Source organism: Pteropus vampyrus, unplaced genomic scaffold (assembly GCF_000151845.1).
Source record: "Pteropus vampyrus isolate Shadow unplaced genomic scaffold, Pvam_2.0 Scaffold306, whole genome shotgun sequence".
NCBI lineage: Eukaryota > Metazoa > Chordata > Mammalia > Chiroptera > Pteropodidae > Pteropus > Pteropus vampyrus.
In genome coordinates this window covers 407,183-428,490 of record NW_011889087.1, presented here as the reverse complement: position 1 = coordinate 428,490, position 21,308 = coordinate 407,183, and the positions used below count along the sequence as shown (strand labels likewise).

The following is a 21,308-nucleotide window of genomic DNA, read 5'->3' as shown; positions in this document are numbered from 1 at the left end:
GCCCTTGTGATTTCCCCTCTTCCTGGTTACTACTTGTGGGGAAAGAGCTGAGAGCTTTCTAGCTGTAATCAACGGAGATGACTGGAGAAGACGACCAAGTTCTGTAGCTCACACTCCTGGAGAAAGGAGATTTACTTTAATAGGGAAGCTGAAAAGATCAAACTCTTGGAATACGAATGAGGATCCAATATCAGAGGAGAAGGTGGGCATCTACAGTAGCTAGGAGACCAAAGGAGGAGGAATACAGCAGGGAGCCAAAGAGCTTGGTTTCTTAGATGGAGACAAAAGTCCACTGGCTGCTTGTGCCCAGATAGCAGCACCCTGAACTGACAAAGACTGGCAGCTGAGCTGTGAGAGGTCAGAGGGAAACAGTGGGATGACAAACATGCTGCCATGGCGACAATACAACTGGAAACACTTAAAAGGCTGCTTTCAAACCCAAACTACCAAGTGTGGTAGGCACAGAGGCAAGGGGTTAGTGAAGGAAGATGAGAAAGGCAGTTCCCTAAAACTAACCACTCCACACTGTTCTCGGAGGGTGATATATGATTGAGTGATCCCATCATTTCAGGTCATTCTCAAGAGAATACTGAAAGGCAGTGAGAGCTTCTTGGGCCAGGATTTAACTTGCTGTTACCTATAACTTTAGGTTATCGCAATGTGTTTTCCACCTCGATTTCCTTCTCTATAAAATGAGAATAGATTGTCATTGAACTCATAAATTTATGGTACCTGGTTAACCAAAATGGTTGAAGAGACTTTTGCAAATCTTGCCTGGCTGAGTTCTGCAGCCGAGGATTAGTGACCTCATATCCAAGGCCTCTCTGCCTCATCTCTGCTGAAATTATGCATCCCACTACAAGAAGTGTATCTTAAGCTGCAAGAGACAGCTTTCCCTACACCTTAATCAAGAATGAATGTAAAATTGCTGGCAGAAACAGGTATAGATTTCCTCCCAATTTTCTTGGGCCTGCTGTCAGTACTTCTGAAGGAAAGAGGCAGGAGTGGGTTGTGGAATTGTTCAATAGGCTCGAGCACCCACTCTTCACCCAGACCCCCCATTCCATCAGGTATTCATTTGGTCTAATGTAACTACTCTCCTGTTTGCAATCAGAGGAGGAGGGCACGTGATGGGAATGAAAAGTGATTCCCAAACCTGACTGCACATCAAAAGCAAGATGAGTAGGGAATGTTAAAAAAAAAAAAAAAAAAAGTTCTCGGATCCCTCCCATCCTTCAATCTGAGTATCAAATCGGGACTTTCTAGGATTTTTAAAAAAGCCATTGAGGCGATTCTGATGCATCCACTGTCTTCTGTGAAGCACTACCATACACATTCCCCCTCCCGCCACCATTTCTCTTGTTTCTCTAGCTTCTCTACCTTATATTAAATACATGAACTTTCACTCTTTTTAATCTGGATTCTTTGAAAAAAATTGGCATCAAGAGCTTTAAGGGTCGGCCTAGTGCTATACACAAAATTTGTTCTCAGTAAATAATAAGTAAAAATTTCAAATGGTCCAGGCCTACGTTTAACATTCTCCAGACGCAGGAGGTTGGCAAGTGAGAAAATGCTAAAGTCTCACCAAATCCTGGATCTCAGAGTTCAGATTTTCTATCGGAACTAGACTCTGAAATTCTTTGGTTACCTGAGACAGTTTGTTGATGGATGACTGACTTTGTGATAGATACTAAACATCTATTTAGACAAAATTTGTAGGTGTGTGAGCTACATAAGAGGAGAAACAAAAAGGTCATTTGCAAAAGATTGCATGATTTTCAAGAGCAAAGACAACAATGTGAATTCCTACCTGATCACAAGTGCCTAGTGAGTTTATTTTGTGGGTTTAGAATTTTCTTGTCATCAGCTCTGAAGCGGGTGCAAAGAACCTTCTTAAGTCATATGTGCAATGCTGCTCCCCACCCCGCCACAGCCTACACTGTGTAGGGAATGGTAAAAGGGCCGGCTCACAGTCAGACTGCCTGGGCTGAATCACTATTATAACCCTCACAAGTGGCCTTGCCTCATGCAATTCCCTTAGCCTTGGAAAGCCTTAGTTTCCCTGCCTACGAAAAGGGAACTCTTACCACCACCTACACCTCAAAGGACATTTTAGGACAAAATGAGATAACACGTATAAAGCATTTAGCACTGACACAGTTGTAGCACTTCATTAATACTATCTCCATTATTTTAATTACTATATAAAGGACACTTTAGTGGTCATGAAGTAGCTACAGGTATGTATGTTTGAGGAGGCATACCGTGAGGAATTAAATATTAGAACAAAATTAACGGGAATGTGTTGTCTGGAATGGTTATACAAACAACTTTCTGGATAGAATATAGTCCTTATAAAGCCATTACAAGTGTACTACATGTAAGTACTGCCAGGGTGGCCTGCAGGATCTGTAATTCTGCTCTGTGCACCTAAAATGCATGGGCCCTGCTTTCTCCCCTCCCTTCCTGGCTCTCTAGCAGACAGTGTTTATTCTCAGTACTCTAGCTCTCCACTCACCAGCAGAGTAATAATAAGGAAATCAAATATCTCCAATACCCACAAGTACGTGCATCTCGCCCCCATCCCACCCCTCAGCTTACTTCTTATACCAACAGGGTTAGAGCCACAATATTGTTGAGTCCTGTATGAAACTCAGTCCCACAGATCTTAAATAGTCATAGACCAACATAATAGTTTGTCTCTGCATCAAGCTTTCTATGGATGGCTCAGCAAAGACCCATCTCTACTATGAAAAACAACTCAAGGAAAACAACACAAAGTCAAATACCACCATTCTGCCTTAAAAATGACAACATCATGACGAGCTGAGTTCCCATAACTGCATGGGGCTCATAGTCCACTCTATACTATCTCCCAGAGACACTTAAATGAGTTGGAACTGCAGAGGGGCTTTCTGGCCAACTTCATGCAGGTACTTACAGATGTGCTGGCTGTAACCTGTGGGCTAGAGCTGGTGGGTGCAGAAGTGTCTGATGAGGTGGAGAGCTGTCGCACCAAGGGACTGTGCGGTGGATGGTGGGCGGCTGCCAAGTAGCTCGAACTGCTCAAGTCTGTGTGATGCTTCAACACTGCAGAAGTCAACAGAAAAGAGGAATATGTGGCTACGTCAACCAGCTCTACTTTGACAACAAGCTAGGAATGCTGGCAATACACAGTCAAAGCAAAAATGCTTTAAGCCCAAAGGATAAAAAGGTGAAGCAAACTGGTTGATGGGAGGTAGGGGCTAGGCAGAGAGGTTGCTGTAGCAGTTAAGAAGTAGCCTGTATTTAGTAGCATTAGGGTCCCTCTACTCTGCCTTCCTAAAGTGAAGGACAAAGCTAGTGGCAATTAAGAGAAGCCCAGGCTGCCCCAGAAAGTCCTGAGCAGATGCAAATGCAGGTAAAGGTGCCGGGCCTGGCCCTACCTTCACTTCTCTCAGATGAATGGTCTCGCAATCTCATTTTGCTGTGGTTTGGGTCATGCACAGGTGGCGGTGGGTTGAGCAAGCGCTCTGCTTTTGGCGCTGTCACTCGTTCCACCATAGGCACGGCCCCCACATCGTCTAAGTGCTGCCTGTGTATCCTGTCAGGCCGGGTTTGGTGATGGGACAGCTCTGAAGAGGGGAACAGAAAAAGAGCTGTGAAATATCTCCTCTCAATCTTTCTTTATTTGAGTTCCAAGCTCTTGAATTCTCTCTAGGCCAATGATAGACACCCAGGGCAGCAGCACAGTCCTCTCTCTGGGACTAAAGCTTCTAGCAAATAGCACAATGGCCAGGGAGCTCACAGTGTCATCAACAAGAGAAATGTGACACCAGGCTACAGAAAACAGCCTGCCCACTGATGGACCCAATGCCATTCCACTGCTGGCTGTTCACTGAGCATTTTAGGTCTTACTCCAAGATGCATGGTGTCTGGAATAGCTTTTCCAAGTCCATATGATAGAATCCAAGACAAACAGAAGTAGACTGTGAGTTAAATCTGTATCAGTCAATTCCCAACCCCGACATACTACCATAGCAAACTGGTAACCTGAGAATGTAAAAGGAATAGAAAAATAATTGGAAAACTCCCTGGTACTCTGAAACTTACTGGCTGTCGTTAGGAAGGAGTTGACCAACTTGTGCCTGTCTTTACGAGTTGGATCTGGCAGACTGCCTGGCATGGGTGCTCTGTGCTTAAGTGAAAACTTTTTGGGAGGTTTGATTTTGTCAAAAGGTTTGTTCTGCCACTGAGATTTCAGCATGCTCTGGAAGTGCAGGCTTGTGGGAACATCTGCAAGAAACACAAAACACTGCAGGTTAGTCCAAACACCTGGCCTCTGGGCTCCTCTCTCATGAAACAAGGTGAGTTTACCAAATACCTTCGGCAATCCAGTGGGCAAGGCCTATGTCACAGCCTTCTCTTATTTGCTCAGTAGCATGATGACCTGGCAGGGCAGGAGCCATCATATAGAATATCTGCTTGTCCAAACTGTACTAAAGGTCATTCTTCTATTTACAAGCAAGTCACTTCTGCCTCTTATTTTTCAAGTTCAAAAATAAAACACAACTAAAATACCTTTTGGTATCGACTGATGGAGTTTTCTTTGTTCGTGTATTCTGCTGAATTTGTTAACTTCATTGGTTTGAAAGACTGACAAACATCCTGTTTCTAGTCTTCCACAGACTATAAAACATTTAAGCCTACTTCTATCAATACAGTCAATGAGGATATATTCACTCTGTAAATACTTACTGTCTACTATGTGCCAGGCACTACACTGAATACTACATCCCCACCAAATGAGAACTATACCATTTTCCCCGCTTTCCTCCACAGCCCCACACTACTTTCCACCTTGAGATTACCTAGGTTTTTAGCTGTTAAAGTTTCAATATCATAATCTTTTAGCCTTGATTATAACTTTTACTCTTGTTCGCTACTGTTTCATGTATTTTTCCACTTTCTTAGTTTTATTTTTGATTTTCCTAAGAATGTCTGTCCCTGGGCAATTTTTTGAAGTATTTCCAGATTAAAATCATTTTTCTTTCAGACTTTTAAAGCTTTACTCCACTGTATTCTAACATCCGGCGTTGCAGATACGACAGAATCTGATTCTAATTCACTTGTAGGCAATCTGTTTTCTTCTTTTAAGCTTCTGCAAAACCAAGCAAGCAAGCATGCAAACAGCTTGTTGTGTTATTATACTGACTCTAACAGGTCAATTTAGGGAGAACTACCATGTGTTCTGCCACCAATACTGAGTCTCTCAATTAATGAATGTGGTATATCTCTGCATAGTTTTAGGTTTTCTTTAATGTTCTCTCAATAGTGTTTGTCAGTTTTCATTCTACAGGTCATATTCGCAGTTTAAGTTTACTCTTAAGTATTTCATGTTGTTTGATAGTACCTTTTAAAATTTCAATTTATAATTGTTCATTGTTAGTACACAGAAATACAATAATTTTTCATATATTGACCTTATATCCTGTGATCTTGCTAAATTCATTATTAGCAGTTTTTTGTTTTGGACTCAACAGTTTCTACGTACACAAGTGTCATCTACAAATAGAGACTGTTTTACTTCTTTTCAATCTGTATGCCTTTCATTTCTATTTCTTGCCCTATTATTCTGTCTAGAACCACTAGTGGTGATCTGAAAAATTAGATTTTCCTTTAAATCTCACCACAATAGATAACAGGTGTGGGTTTTTCAGGGCCCTAAAAAGCTTTCCAAGGTTCTTTTTAATCTGAAGACCAGCACACTTACTTCTCTTTAGCTCCCAGTTCCTACTGAGGATCAGCAACCACTGGGGACATACTCCAAAGTTCCAGCCCCAGAGACCATACCTATAACTGCAGGACAGAATAAAACACTGCTGCCTGGTGGAAAAGGCACAGGTGGGGCAGGAGTACAGGAAGGGAAAATCCAACCTAGTTATCCCAAAACGAGTCCAAATTCATCATCCAGACGAATGCCCCATCTAGGTTCCATCTATATTTCTCTATATCCTTTGTCATTGTGGGCAAAGAACCTTCCTAAAATAGCGGGTATCCACTCCTATATGTGCTTTGGGCTACTTTTTTTTTTTTTTAGTTTTACTTCTCCACAGTTTATTCTATTTTCCATCTTTCAAAAATTACTAAACCCTAGTCATTGATGGCATTCCTTTTTTTTTTTTCCCCCAGAACTATTACAGATTTCTTCTACTTAATATATTTTCTAAACATGTAAGGAGTTTTGGCTCCCAAAGTAGAAAATGTGCTCAATCTGAGCTAAGAGTGAAGGAAAGAGAAGAGAGGAATAAACGATCATTTACAGAACCCATTATTATGCAGTTGGCATCACTTAATCTTCTTAACAATGCCACGATGTAAACATCCTATGTTCCTTTTAAAGACAGAAAACAGGTTCAGAGAAGTGAATTAACTGTCCAATATTGCATAGTTTAGTGAACAACCAACATTCAAACTCAGGTTTGAATAATACTAAAGCCCATGCTCTTAGCCACTATACCACGAGATTTTTTTTGGCCCAGAGAATGGAGAGGTTTAATTCTTAGGTGGACTATATTTCTCAAATTATTCCCAAGGAACTAGAGAGTACAGAATATTTTTCAAGGGAGTTCTTTAGTTTACAAAAGTTTAATCACTCTGAAAAATTTTTTCATAATCATTCTTTTCTATACTTAAAAACAAATTCACCTATCCCAATTTAAAATATAAATGTCAGCATTCAGCAACCTCAAAATTGGAGAGAGCCCAGCCAGGCCAAGAACATCAAATCTCACTGGGCTCCTAGCACTTCAATCCCTTCCTCCAAGCTCCTCAATAAAATGGTTTGATCCCATCCCCCCACCAAAGTCAAATGTCAAAAAAAAAAAAAAAAAAAAAGAAAAAGAAAAAAAAAAAAAGGGTGTGTGTGTGTTCCTATTCACCAACAATCGAGAAGTGAGTTTAGAGGCATTATTGGTAAAAATTCTTTGCTCTAATTCAGAGTGGGGAAAAGGACATGTAAGAAATAAAGCATTGTACACAGGCATTTTTAAAGCTGGGCTGAGCTGGACTATATAAATAAAGAAGGCTTAAAAAAGGGGAGAACACTTCCTCTGTATCCCAGGATACCCCCTCTTTGTCACCAGAAGAATTACTGCCACTTGGTGAAGGCTATGTAATAGCACTACATAAGCACAGTAATTTCATTTTTTCCTTTTATTTTCCCTAGTCATTGCTCTCCCAAATCTGAAACTTAAGCCAGGAAGAAAAGGAGGCAGTGGAAATAGCAATGGACTGGAAGTAAACATGCCTGGATTCGGGTTCCAGTTCCATCACGGAGGAGGAGGAGAAAAGAACAAGTCACTTAGCTGGGCTTTAGATTCTTCATCTGTAAGATGAGTCAGCAGGACCAGATCAGGGCTGGGAACATCTAGCACATATGCTCTAGCTCTCTTCTCCTGTCTGCTGCAGACATAGGCTGAGTAATCACAATATTCTTTTCAGTTGGACCCCAAGACCTCACTCTTCTCAAAAAATTAATTAACTAACTCTAGATAGCCACTATCAATCAATTAGAGTAATTAAGCATGAGAAGACATCCCTGGAATTGAGGTATTAAGCAGAAGCAAGAGAAACTTTCCCTATAAACCCACTGAATAGGTAGTTAGGGATAATAAACTGTTTAAGGGGCTTAGGCTGCTACACTTGTTATAAGTTTGCTGTGTTTTAAAACTGCTTTCATCTAAGAGTTAATAGGAACTCAGTTAACCCCTCTGGTCAGTGAACAAAAATCATCTCAGGAATTGCTTATGAGAGTTCATGCTCTGAGTACTAAACACCTAGGATCCACATAGATTATAAATAGATTATATAAAGAGAACCTGAAAGTAAAAAAGAAAGGGATATGAAATGGAAGAGAACACCATCAGCTAGTGGGCTTCAGAAGTTCCATACCTTCACAGGCAATGGCATTATAGTACTATTATCAGAGAAGAGGGTGCAGATCCCCCATCAGGTCAGTGACAGGAAAATAAAAGTGATTACTAACATCTTATTATTTCTGCAAATAAAATGAAAAGGCCTTGAGTTCAGGTCCACGAGAGTTTGACATTCCATGGTTCACTCGACTGTTTTGCTTTATTATACTTTCCACCATTTTCTCAAACACACTTTCCTAGGGTGTTTTGTAATGCTCAACTCCTCCTCCTGCTGGCAAGTAGTGGCAGTCTCCTATTACAGCTAGTTGTCTTGGCAAGCTCTCTCAAAACAACACAAATCTTCATGGCCAGCAGGTGGTGCTCTTATTAAGCTCAAACCTAAGTTAACATTCTTTTCATCAAGGTTATACACCCTTTGTATCTTCAAGCTAAGGATTAACCTGGAATGACTGAGTGAGGTAATAAGGAAACGAGCCTCTCCTTCTGGAGTACTAAAGGGTTATCACGCCCTAATGCCTCCACCTCCCAGAATGGCTTACAGTCCCTCAAATTCTGTCATTTCTAGCCACACTTAATGAGAGTGACTGAAGTATGGTCAAGATGGGAGACAGAATTGAAGGATTATGAGCTGCAGTTGGTTCCCTTTCTAACAAACTACACAAACTGGCTAGGAAACATTAGTAAAACTCTACTTGAAAAGTTGGAAAGCCTGCCATCTTTAAATTTCTAGAGAAGAAATTGCAAAAAAAGGGTGGCCTGGCCCAGAGGTCAGGTTTGGTGCACATATGTCTGACACACAGTATTATGCTGCTGCTAGTCTTTACTGTTACTAATTATTCTACACAAGTGGTACATGAAGAATGTCAATACTTTAGGAGCCGCTATTCACATAGGATGAGTATGGAAGACGCCTTACCAGAATCAGAATATAACTACAGGCCTCAGGCTTCTTTATTCAAATACGAGACCATACAATTCAACACTGTACTCCTTCCTGAGGGAGTAACCCAAGAAATGTTCCTAAGTCTTCATGGTGGCTCCATCCGCACCAGCATCTTGAAATGGGTAGAAGCCTGACTTAATAACCTGGCTGGGAAGGAACACGGGATAAAGCAAAACGAAGGACAGGCATCAGATGACCTGGGTTTGAATTCTAGAGCCATCTAAACTCATTAGCCATTTAGCCTGAGATAAACCACAACCTCTCTAAGCCTGTTTCTTGATCTGTAAAACTAAAGCAACACCTTACAAGATTACTGAGAGAAGCAAATGAGACAAGTATGAGAAATGCTTTGTAAAACATAAAATGTTATACAAATGATACATATATGAACTATAATCCAAATGACAAGAGAAGGTTGAAGTCAATGACTGGAATCTGAAGCACCAAGAAAAATGTTTTAGTGTTTTCCATTCATTATGTTCTAAAGTTTATTTACTGCTACACCACACTCCTGACCTAAACCCCTGCCTAGCTTGCCATCCATATGCTCCAAATTTTCTAAATATTTCTATGCTTACTAGAAGTCATGTGGAAGCAAGAATATTATACCATGCTCTTTCTTTAGTCAAAGGGAGTTTTGATAACAAGGCATGGAGGATTTAGACGTCCAAGAAAGAATTTAAATAACAGATAAAGAAGAGAGAATTATCTACAATAAGGTATCAGTAATGACTGTTTTTACAAAGTTATATTGGAGCCCAGCCATGCCCATTTGTTTATACGTTGTCTAAGACTGCTTTCATGCTACAATGGCAGAGTTGCATAGCTGCAACATAGACTAAACATAGATGCTATGGCCCGCAAAGTTCAAACTACTGAGCATCTGTCCCTTTAAGAAAAAGTTTATAATACCAGCCATGCTATAAAAACTTTTCTTCTCCTCATACAACCAAATAAATCTGAATGAGAATTATCCCACATAATTCTCATTCCTCAGATGCCTATTTCAGTTATCCACCTTTCAAAAACTTATACAGATTATCTGTAAGGTGATATGAAGGACAGAACAGGAAGAAAAACATGGTCCTTTACCCTCAGGAAGCTTAAAATTAAGCAGTGGAGAGTAAGTCCATAAATAGTCATAACATATAGATAAAATATTGCAGCCACCTAAGAGAAAATGCTTACCACATTCTGTATATAGGCTGGGGCCAGATCATGAGATCATTTGAAAATCAATAAAATCAATCCAGATTATGAAAGCACTGGCTTCCCATAGTCTTTTATCTAGAGCAGTGGTTTCAACATTTTTGCTCATATACCCCCACCAAATGAAATGCAATTTTAAAAAATCATAAACTCAGACAATTTTAAAAGTTATCAACATCTTGGCATGTAAATACATTTAGTTTAATTAAACGAAGGAAAAATCTTTCTTTTAAACCTACTTACTCAGACTTTAGTGGAAGTCTAACTTCAGTTATTCTCTTAATGTCTACTCTAAGACGACAGACAAGGCACAGATCTAAACAAAATAAAGTACCTCTATCTTCGTTAATTTTTTAATTCTAATTATTTTATACTTAACTTCCATGCAATTCCCTTTCAGAAGCCATAAACTCTTGGAAACGGTCCCTTTGGTGTCCTATTGCCTAAGATTTTTATCTTCTGGGGCAAACCCACATCGAGACTCAATATGGGTAAGAAGAATGCCCTTCTTTTGAGAAACAGAAGCGCAATAATGAAAAAAAAAGAGGTGGAAAAGGGAAACTGGCAGACACAGGCTTATCAGGTAGATTAACATTAGAAAATGGCACGGGCTAACACTGAGGACTTATGCTTACATACACCTTGGAAAACTGTCATGTAACCACAGTAATACGTACACCCCCAATATGAAGATATCCTCCCAGAACAGTGCTGCCCATCCTATTTTATATCATGGGGCACACAGACAATACGTTTTTAAAGATATACTGGGGTATAACAGACCAAGCTGCTTGTGGCTGAAGGCAACCGTCCCTAGGCGCCACCCAGCCACCTGAAGAGTTTGGGAGAAATCTCCCTTAGTGAGCTGTTAACTCTTTTAGTGGCATGTCTGGTCTAATGGAACTGCTGCACCCTATTTGCAAAAATTCTAAGAGGAGACTTTGTTGACAGAAAGCAATACCTTCATAGTACATGGGTTTTACCAAGATGTTGGGGGCTTTCGCTTTCAACCCTTTAAGCCTCATTTATTTATTAGACTTTATATTTAGTGGCCTTTCTTACCATCTGGAAATGCCAGAACTGGGTGAACACAAGAGTCCAGCTGGGAAAGGCGCTCCAACAGAGGGGCTTCGTAGTGGATTTCTGGAGGCACAGTGTTAGCGCTGCCCAAGCCACACAGTGCGCAGGAGGGATTCACATCACAGCCAGAGCGCACTGGGCTGTTCCGGTGAACCTGTGAAAAGCCAGACAAAACTGACAATTCAGTGTCTAATAAACATCTGGCTCCCCACTCATTATCCCAAAGATTCAAAAGGCCCTCTCTAGATACCTATATGACTCTAACAGAAAGTTTGATTAATTTGTTAAAAGACTTCCATTTCTTCAACATACTAACCTTTGAAGTAACTGAGTAAACTTGCTTCTTCTTCAGTGATGAAATCCAGTTACTTAAAGCTATAGTGCTTACCTAGGTATCAAACCTGTGATACTTTAAAGCTACTGAAACTGTGCTTTCTGAGAACATTTTATAAAATCTGCATGTTTCCATCACCTTCATGGTTTTCATCATCTGCTAAGGTGAATACTTGGCTCCTGAGTCCCAGGTGAGACACAATTTGCTCTCTTCAGCAACTTCATCCATCTAAGAGCCTTAATAACCAACCATACTTCTGTTCTTTTCACACCTCCTTCTAAAAAGACTTTAAGGTGGTCTCAAACAAGGTGGCAAGTTTTCCTAGGCTACATGGAACTCATTACTCACTCTTTAAAACAAATCTGGCATTTGCCAAATCATAACCCATAAAAAGTCATTTCAGCAGCATGCAGTCCTAGAAGAGAAGACTTCCCTGAGGAAAGACACTATGAGAAGGGATGCTAGGAGCAACGTCATAATAAAGACAAAAGGGTAGCATAAAAAATCTGCTAGAAAAAACTCTGTAATAACAGCCAAGAGTTGCATTTAGTTTCAGCACAGACATCTTTTGAAAAGCTGCTTGCTCTTACAGTCGTGTATAGAAGAAAGATAAATATGAGAACAATGTGGTTCTTATCAACATTCTCCAAATGCCTTCTTGCACCACATAGGTGGGTGGCATGCAAAGAAAGTCCTGTGAAAGTTGTATGACCTCTGGAAGTCATATGACCTCCTCGAATTTACTAATCTGTTAATAAAGGCCCAGTAATGCCAATTTCATGGGTTGTGGGAAAGGTAATATGATTTCATAAATTTAAAATGCCACACAAATGCTAGCTTAATTTTATATGGCAAACTTTCTCAACAACAGCACCACTGACACTTTGTTGTAAGGGCTGTCCCTGTGCAGTCGAGAAGTAGCAGCATCCCTGGCCTCTGGCCATGGTGCAAGTAGCACCCCCTCTCTTTTGTGACAACAAAAAATGACTACAGATATTGCCAAATGTTTCCTGGGAAGGCAAAATCTTTGAAAACCATGGGGTTCCAATTACAGTTATGCCTCCTAGAAAAATTCAAAACACAGGCCCCCACTTTTATTGGTGAGAAATAAGAAAGCTCTCAAGACTATTGCAGTCAAGGCAAAAGGACTCAAGGACAAGTGTGAAGAGGCTTCTACTAGTCAAAGATGACAATTTTAGCATCAAAAAGAATTTCAATGGCTTGAACAACCCAAATATCTTCAAATTGATGGCTTCATAATCATACATGCATGCTCCCTACTCCACTAAAGATTTAAATGATTGCCCTTAGAAGATAGTAGGAAACCAATGTATTATTTTGAAAATTAGTAGACCAAAGGAATTAAACACTAATCATGCTTTTTTCTGTACAAACTATACCTTAGGGTAAACCAATAGCTGAAAGGGCAATTTTCTCTTTCTGGATACAGCCTAGCTAATACACAAAGGAGAAACATACAAGTAGATCATCCCCATTCTTCAACTCTTAATGAAATAATGGGTCCAGACAATGACCACCAGTGGCTGATAACACAAAAAAGACACAAGACATTATGAGTATTCTGATGAATTCCCAAGACACCTTCTAACTTCTTGACAAAGCTCAAAACTAAATTTGTTCAAGTCTCTACATCCAGCTACCAGTTTTCAGGAAATAGAACAAACAGAGGAACATCACCGATTTTTAAGTACTAAAAATAACATAATTGATGAACAGATAATTGCAACATTATTTACAATAGCCAAGATAAGGAAGCATGTGTCCACTAATCAACAGTGGGCTAAAGATGTGGTACATATACATGGCGGATATTACTCAGCTATTAAAAAAAAGGATCAAGTCTTATGTGTGACAACATGGATGGACTTAGAGGGTATTATGCTAAGTGAAATAAGTCAGAGAAAAACAAATGCTGTACTTCACTTACATGTAGAATCTAAAAATAAATATTTATTATTTATTTTTATTTTTATTTTTTAAGTGAGGTAACCCTTGGTTGACCTCACAGATTGCAAGGACCTTGCCAGCTTATAATCCCTTATTTTTTTATGCCTACAGCACCTGGTCTTTCCTAGGTGGTCTCCCATCCAAGTACTAACCAGGCTCGACCCTGCTTAGCTTCCGAGATCAGATGGGATTGAGCTTGTTCAGGGCAGCATGGCCACAGACTAAAAATAAATAAATAAATAAAAGTAAACAAAACAAAAGAAAAAACAGAAACAGACTCACAGATACAGAGAACAAAACTGATGGCTGCCAGATTTTGGGGGTGGAAGGTGGGGTTGGGGGGCTGGGTGAAAACGGTGAAGTAAAAATTAAGAAGTACAAATCGGCAGCTATAAGAGTCATGGGGATGTAACTAGATGTTATCCCCTACAGGGGGATCACTTTGTAAGTTATATTAATGTCTAACCACTATGCTGTACACCTAAAACTAATACAATACTGAATGTCAACTGTAATTGAAAATTAAGAAAAAAAAATTTTTAAATGAATGGATAGGTCATCAAATGTGGTAAAATGTTAATGGTAGAATCTAAGAGGTAAATATACAGCTGACAGCTGTTCACTGTTAAATAATTTTTTACTATATTTGAAAATTTCATAATAGAATTTTGGCAAAGAAAACACCACCACAGAACTTATTCCAGCTATGATGGAATAACAGTGATGAGATTTACCTTTTAGTCATAAACTAAAAAACTGGACAGCATGCAGTTTAAAGACTAAAAAATACATGAGGCAGCCTCTGTGATAGCCCCAGCTTTCTTCATGGAGACACACGCTGAAGACTGCATAGCAGGCAGAGGGATTCTAAGCAGAGCACAATGGTTTCACTGAGTTGAGGAAACAAACCCAGATATCAAAGTTCAGAGGCTCAGGTGACTGGAAATTGTGAAGCAGAATTCTTAAGAGGAAGCTATACAGAAATCTTCACAAGATCTCTTTGAGTGTGCACTCAATATTAAGAAGCCCATGTGTACGGGGTGAAAACTCCATCAGGTCAGGCAAATAACAAATGAGGAGCTGTGAAGTGAATGGGTTCCCAGAGTTCACAGAGGTGGGGGGGGCTTTTGAATTGTGACCAGCAAAGTGGCACGGAGCATTCAAGACCCCAAAAGATCCCGATTTATTAGTGGAGTTAACTACTAAATAAGCAACTCAACACTCTTCCTAATACAGGAAGAACAGAACCTTAAGTAACTTATCTGCCAACAAAACAAAACCTCTTTAAAGAAAGATAACACAATCCATATACTTCAACCACATAAAATTAAATGTCCAACAGCCAATAAAACATTGCTAGCTATGCTAAGAGGCAAGAAAGTTACACTGCAGAGATACAATTTAAAAAAAAATGTAAGCCATGAATACAAAGGATAAATAACCCAGTTTTCTCAAAAAATAAATAAGAAAAGGGAGTATGATGGATAGCTTATAGCAAACCAGCACTCCCACTAAGAATAACTAGAAAGACCAGTTTTATTAAAAAAAACCAAACAAACAAAAAAAGAAAACCCAACAAAAAAAACAAACAAAAAAAAAACCAAGAAACTTTAAGAGATGAAGAGAAATGCTAAAACAATGACAATATTGAAGAGCCATCTTCCCAAGAGGGAAGAACCATGGAAATGTGGAGCTACTTCTTGAGGACAATGTTGATTTTGGAAAAAGATGTTTAGGAATTTGGTGCCTTGGTAGATGGCCACTTCTGGGAACAGAGAAATGAGCAAAGCTTTTGATGTTTCTGTAGGGCTGAAGAGACAGCATTAAAGACTTGAAGAGCCAATTCCCAGTGAAAAGAAAGGACAAGAAACTAAGTATGACACAAGGCATTTGGCAAATTCTGAAGCTGTGATAGGTAGGAGGCTAAGAAACTAAGCAGAAAGCCTCTGAAAAATAGAGAGGAGTTTTTGGCAGTCTCACTTTTATGAGGAGACTAGAGTTAAGAGTTCAGGGGAAAGGGCACTGGTCAACAGACTAGGCTCTCAGCTGGAAGAAGGGGTTAAGGAACAAGGCAATGCCCTAAAAATGGACCAGAGAGGGACAAAGCCTCCTCAAAACTGTAACCCAGCTGCAACTCAGCTCAGTCCCAATCTGCATGAAAGTTTTTCAGCCCCGGTTCCACATGCCTCGCAGGGGAAGGAGAATCTGCTCTGGCAAGAGAGCACTGAAGCTCCTAAAATCTTTTAAATATATAATATCTAATAATGACTGAAAACAAAACAATCAACAGAAACAGAGCACCTAGTTATCTAAAATTTGAAGTCAGCTGACAAAGATTTTTAAAAAATTATATGTTCAGAAAAATATGGGAAAAAATGAAAAGATCAAATCTTAAATACATATATTTATAATTTATATATAGCTGAATCAAATGGAAACTTAAGAACTCAATGGATTAATTTTACATGAGACACAACAGAAGAGAATAAGAGAAGTGGCAGATAGGTTAATAGAAACTACATAAGTTAAGGAACAGAGGGGGAAAAAGGAAAATACAGAATAGAACATAAAGGGCATGTAGCGCACTGTGACAAAGTTCAATGTACTTGTTTAGGGGCCAAGGAGAAGATATTGAGAATGGGGCAAGAACAATATCTGAAGACATAATGGCCCAGTTCATGCTAAAATTGATTAGACACCAATCCACAGACTTAAGAAACTCAGCAAAACCCAAGCAGAATGAAAACACAAAGAAAAATCACACCCAAGTATATCATAAAAATGTTTAAATTGCAAGAAAAAAAGATTTAAGGAGGAAACCTATAAAATTAGATTTAAAAGACTTACTAGACTGCATGGACCTTATCTGAATCTTGATTCAAACAAATTAAAAATCATTTTTAGAGAATCTTGGTAATTTTTATAGTCTCTGATCAGATCAAGGCAAGTAAGAAATCACACTAAAATTAACAGCATTACTAGTGGCAATAATCACCCACAACCCTGGAGATGGTGTAACCTGATTCAATCTCAATATAGCCTAAAGTTGCAATATACTATTTTACTTTGGTAAATATTTCTTAGATCCCCAAGAAACTAGGCTAAGATGATAATGGAACTGGGAAAGACTTTAAACTTTGTGCCAAAATGCTCATGGTTCACCTTGTATATAATAGTGAAAAATAAACTGTGGAATGGTTAAACAAACTGGCATCACTTCACATGCAGCATCTAAAATACCAAGTACTACTGATATTAAGATACATAGATGAGACTTAAATGTAAGTGTATGAAATACTGAAAAGAATGTTTAATCATTTGATCTTTTATTAGTTTATTTTTCTATAAACTTAGACTATATTTGCAAATAATAAAATGAGATCAATAAGTCAGTGCTGCAAATAAAGTTTCTATATTTTATATTTACTTTAGGATATTTAAAATAATTTACTGTACCTAGTTATAATTAAAGAATGAGATTTTAAGAAGTGAAAAACGGTGGGTAGAAGTTTCATTTTTAAACTTTTATTTCAGTATTGCCAAGTGTAAAACCACCACCTACAAAGAGATTACAAAGCAGAAAGCAGATGTTCTGAAATGTTTCTCTTGAAATCCCAGTAGTTCATAAGCATGGTTAATCAGTATCACTTGATAAAGCACCCAAAGGTTCCCCTGTCAAATAAGTGAGGGAAACAAATTAAAGATTTTCTTCTTTTCAACAAAAAGACTTTTAAGTCTTTAACATCTTTTGTGGATCTTTGAGAGGAGGATGTGGCATGAAGTGTTTTCCAAATTGATTCACCCATCGTGTTACAGTGATGGCAGATTATCTCCAAGTCTCTTTATGTTTAATCACTACAGCTGACCCTTGAACAACATGTCCACGTATATGCAAATTTTCCTCCAATAAATATAGTACATTTTATTTTTCTCTTCCTTATGATTTTTTAAAAACATTTTCTTTTCTCTAGAAGCTTTAGTTTACTGTTAGGAACATATGATACATATAACATATAAAATATGTGTTAATCAACTGTTTGTTACCAAGAAGGTTTCTAGTCAACAGTAACTATTAGTAGTTAAATTTTTGGAGAGTCAAAAGTTTATCAGTGGATTTTCAATTGTGCAAGGGGGTCAGTGTCCCTAAATTCCATGTTGCTTGAGGGTGAACTGTACTTTAAAATCATGACAGTTATTACACCTACTGTTAAACCTTGTTATTTAATACATTAATGAAGAAATACATGTCATTCTAATAACCATTGCAACATACTTGTTTCCCCTATAATCCGCATTTTATTTTAAATATTAAAAATTTATTGAGTCCACAGACTTTATTACACTGCCAAAGGGTCTATAGCTTCAATCAAAGTAGGAAATTCCAAGATGCAAGAAACAGAAAGAGAACTCAAAGTCAAGGCAATGCTTAGAAAGTCTTGGTCAACTAGCCAGGGAAGTGGCAAAGAGTTTAACACCTAGGCTGGGGACCTTTGTGGAAAGTCACCTAAGAGGAACAGACAGCCCAGTTCAGGTAAGAGGTCCAAATTCACATTACCCATGTATATTCAGGGACCTTAAGCTAAAAATTTGCCATTCAAAATTCACACACATTCCTGAGGCATTGCCAGAAGCTAAGAGAAAACTGCTTTAAAGACACTTCCACAGCCCAGAGATCATAAGACTCCTACAGAAAATATGCCTCCCCCACCCCTGCCCTAGATGAGATCACTGTGAAAGATTACACAAGAACACAGACTGATATGAGCCAGTCAGTAGATGCAAAAATAGGAAGACTTTGTCCTCAACAAGCTAGAAATAGAATAATTTGAAAAAATTTTAGAATAAGTATATTAAAATTGTTCAAAGAGGTAAAGGAATGAAAGTCATAAAACAAAAACAGAAAAGAATGGGAAAAAAAGATGTCTCTAAAAGTAGCCACAATTTCTGAATAAAAAGCACACATTCAAGTAAAAAACCCAACTGACAGATTTAACAATAAACTAAATACAGCTGGAGAAAAACCTGATGGATAGGAGAAACAGAACAGTCAGGGAAGACTACACAATACAAAGACATGAAACTGGAAAATACAAAAAGAAATTAAGAGATATAGAAAAGAAAATGAGAAGATCCATAACAATCTAATATATTCCATAATTTAAAAAGAATTAAAGAAATTAATGCCTAGAAAAATGTCAAAACTCAAGACAGACAAGAACTCTTAGAATGAGGGGACACACCAAGACCCTAAGTGGCTAAAAACTAGTTCATACCCTAAATATATCCCTCGATATTGCAAAATATAAAAAGAAAGATAGGGGGCTGGGGCATTTACGATACCAGAGAGAAGATACAAATAACCTATAAAGAAACATTTAATGGGACATCAGAATTTTCATTAAAAAGAAACAGTGGAGGGCAACGAAACAGCATAAAAGTACTGAAAATTTTACATGCAGTTAATTCATTATCCAAAAATAGAGTTAATATATAACTGTATTCACAAATACACATATGTATATATTCACACACAAAACATAATTCTATATGTTTTTAATACATATAGATTGACATTACAGCTCACAGAACATCATTGAAGGCTACTCAAGAATATATTTGGCAAAGATGGAGTGAGATGAAAGAAGCAACTGTGAACAAGAATGGAAAAAGTATTGGTAAATGTAAATATGAACTTAAAAATGACTAATTTTGGAGAGATTTAAAAACGAGGTAACGAAACAATAAAGATAAATTATACATACTGGAAAGGAAAGGTGAGAGTTTTAAAAAGAGGCATTCTAAAGTCTTGCTCCCAAAGCAGCTAGAGATGAAAACAACATACAACTAAGCCAATAGACAGCAGAAAAGGTGTTATAGAACAAAGAAAAGCCAAGGCTTGAAAAAAAATGATGAGAGAAATGATTTCAAATATAATAGTAATCAGAGTAAATGTAAATGGATTGAACTCACTCCTTAAAAACACACCTAAAACAAATCAACACAAGAAAAAGTAAAAACAAAGAGATGGATAAAGATATACCTAGCAAGTACTTACCAAAGAAATCTAAAGTAAAAGCATTAACAGTCAAAAGGGAAACAACATAACGAGAAAAGAAATAACAAGAAGAAATAACAACCATGGACTTGTATGTACCTAACCAGTCATCTGGAATTACATAAATATACATGAAATTAAGAAATCAGAAATGAGGGTGAAGAAATGAGAGATGTTGTTTAAAGGCACAAACTTGCAACTAATAGATAAATAAGTCCTGGAGATCTAATACACAGTATACTACAGATAATGCAACTGTATTATAAACATCAAAAGTGCTAAGAGGCTAGATATTAATTATTCTTTTTCCACTGTTTCATGTTTCACCACAAAAAGGAAATGATAATTATGTAGAATGATAAAGGTGTTAGCTAAGGCTACAATGGCAATCACACTGTAATATAAATGTATCAACAGACTGTATACCTTAAACTTATACAGTTACAAATTAAATATATTTCAGAAATCAAATAGAAAGCAGACCAAAGGATACAACAGATATTAACACAATTAATATGCCCAAGATATGAACTAAATTTAGAACCCTGAAGTCAACAAACAGGATATATTGATATACTTACACACACACAAACACTGTTTTTTAAGAAAATGTGGACTATTTACAAAAGCTGAACTAAAATTATATATATCAACATGAAGACCTTGAAAACACAACAGTAAAAAAAAAAAACAAAACAAACCACAAACCACCAAGTAGCAGAATATGCACACCATGACAGCATTTATGTTAAGTTTTTATATAAAATTTAAACAATACTGCATTTTGCTCATAAAACATGTATGCATAGTAAAAATGTAAAAACCTGAACTGGGAGTATACGTACGTACCAAATTCACGACAGCGGTTACCTTTGGGGAAGGAAACAGGTAAAGATAACAGAAAATAAAAGAACACTATTTATCTGTAATTTTCTTTCAAATATTAAAAAAAAATACATGAAGGAAAAAAGTCAAGATATTAACATTTAGGGTGTGGTATTACATAGATGTTTGTTATATCATTCTTTATCCTTTACAGAATTAAAAAAAATATAGGCGAGGAGGCAGATAAAACCTGGTAAGTTTTTCCATACATACGGACCTGAAGTTCGGCACACAATAAATTCAATGGTGCAGAAGAGCCCCCAGAAAACTGGCAGTGGGAATAACGGAAGTCTGATTATTTCTGAGCAAAGGCATGCTAAGTATGTGAGTTGCTAAAACCCAGGAATCGATAATAGCACCTATCAATCTATCTTCCAGATGGAGAATTGAAAAAAAGGATTAATTATCATATGAGTAGCAGAAACAAAGATCAAAAGCCAATGTTAATGGAGTAGAATAGTGTCTCCTCCCCCAGACTCTGCTGGAAAATTCCTGCCCACCAAGAACCACAGAATGTGGCCTTATTTGTAAATAGGGTCTTTGCAGATATAGTTAGTTTAACATGAATACTGGATCAGAGTGGGCCTTAAATCTGATGACTGGTGTCCTTATAAGACCATGTGAAAATGCAGACACGCAGACCCACAGGAAGACAATCGTGTTTGATGACCCCGAGGCTGCCACCAGCCAAGGAATGCTAAAGATTGTTGGCAACCATTAGAAGCAGGAAGTAACAAGAAAGAACTCTTCCCCTAGAGCCTTCAAAAGGCAGCAAAGGCTGACATCTTGATTTCAGACTTCTAGCCTTCATAACTGTGATAGGAAACTAATACAGCCAGCTACTAAAATTTTCAATTGACAAACACAAAGTCTGGATGGATCAAGTTATTTTTTAAGAATGATGAAAGAAAAAGCATG

At 37.9% G+C, this 21,308-nt stretch overlaps 1 protein-coding gene and 1 pseudogene across 5 annotated transcripts in view; both read right to left on the bottom strand.

Moving 5' to 3' along the window:
- The window catches only part of KANSL1 (KAT8 regulatory NSL complex subunit 1), a 160,678-nt gene that overhangs the window by 4,713 nt on the left and 134,657 nt on the right, over nt 1–21,308 (bottom strand). For 4 of the 5 annotated variants that reach the window (XM_011377086.2, XM_023521577.1, XM_011377085.2 and 1 more), the window contains 4 exons: nt 11,131–11,302; nt 4,093–4,275; nt 3,426–3,614; nt 2,942–3,090 (listed from right to left, as the gene is read on the bottom strand). In XM_011377086.2, the coding sequence (XP_011375388.1) occupies nt 2,942–3,090; nt 3,426–3,614; nt 4,093–4,275; nt 11,131–11,302 (693 nt within the window). The remainder of the gene's footprint in view (nt 1–2,941; nt 3,091–3,425; nt 3,615–4,092; nt 4,276–11,130; nt 11,303–21,308) is intronic. The other variant, XM_023521578.1, reaches the window with a different exon arrangement.
- Nucleotides 13,553–13,672, bottom strand: LOC111730312 (annotated as a pseudogene).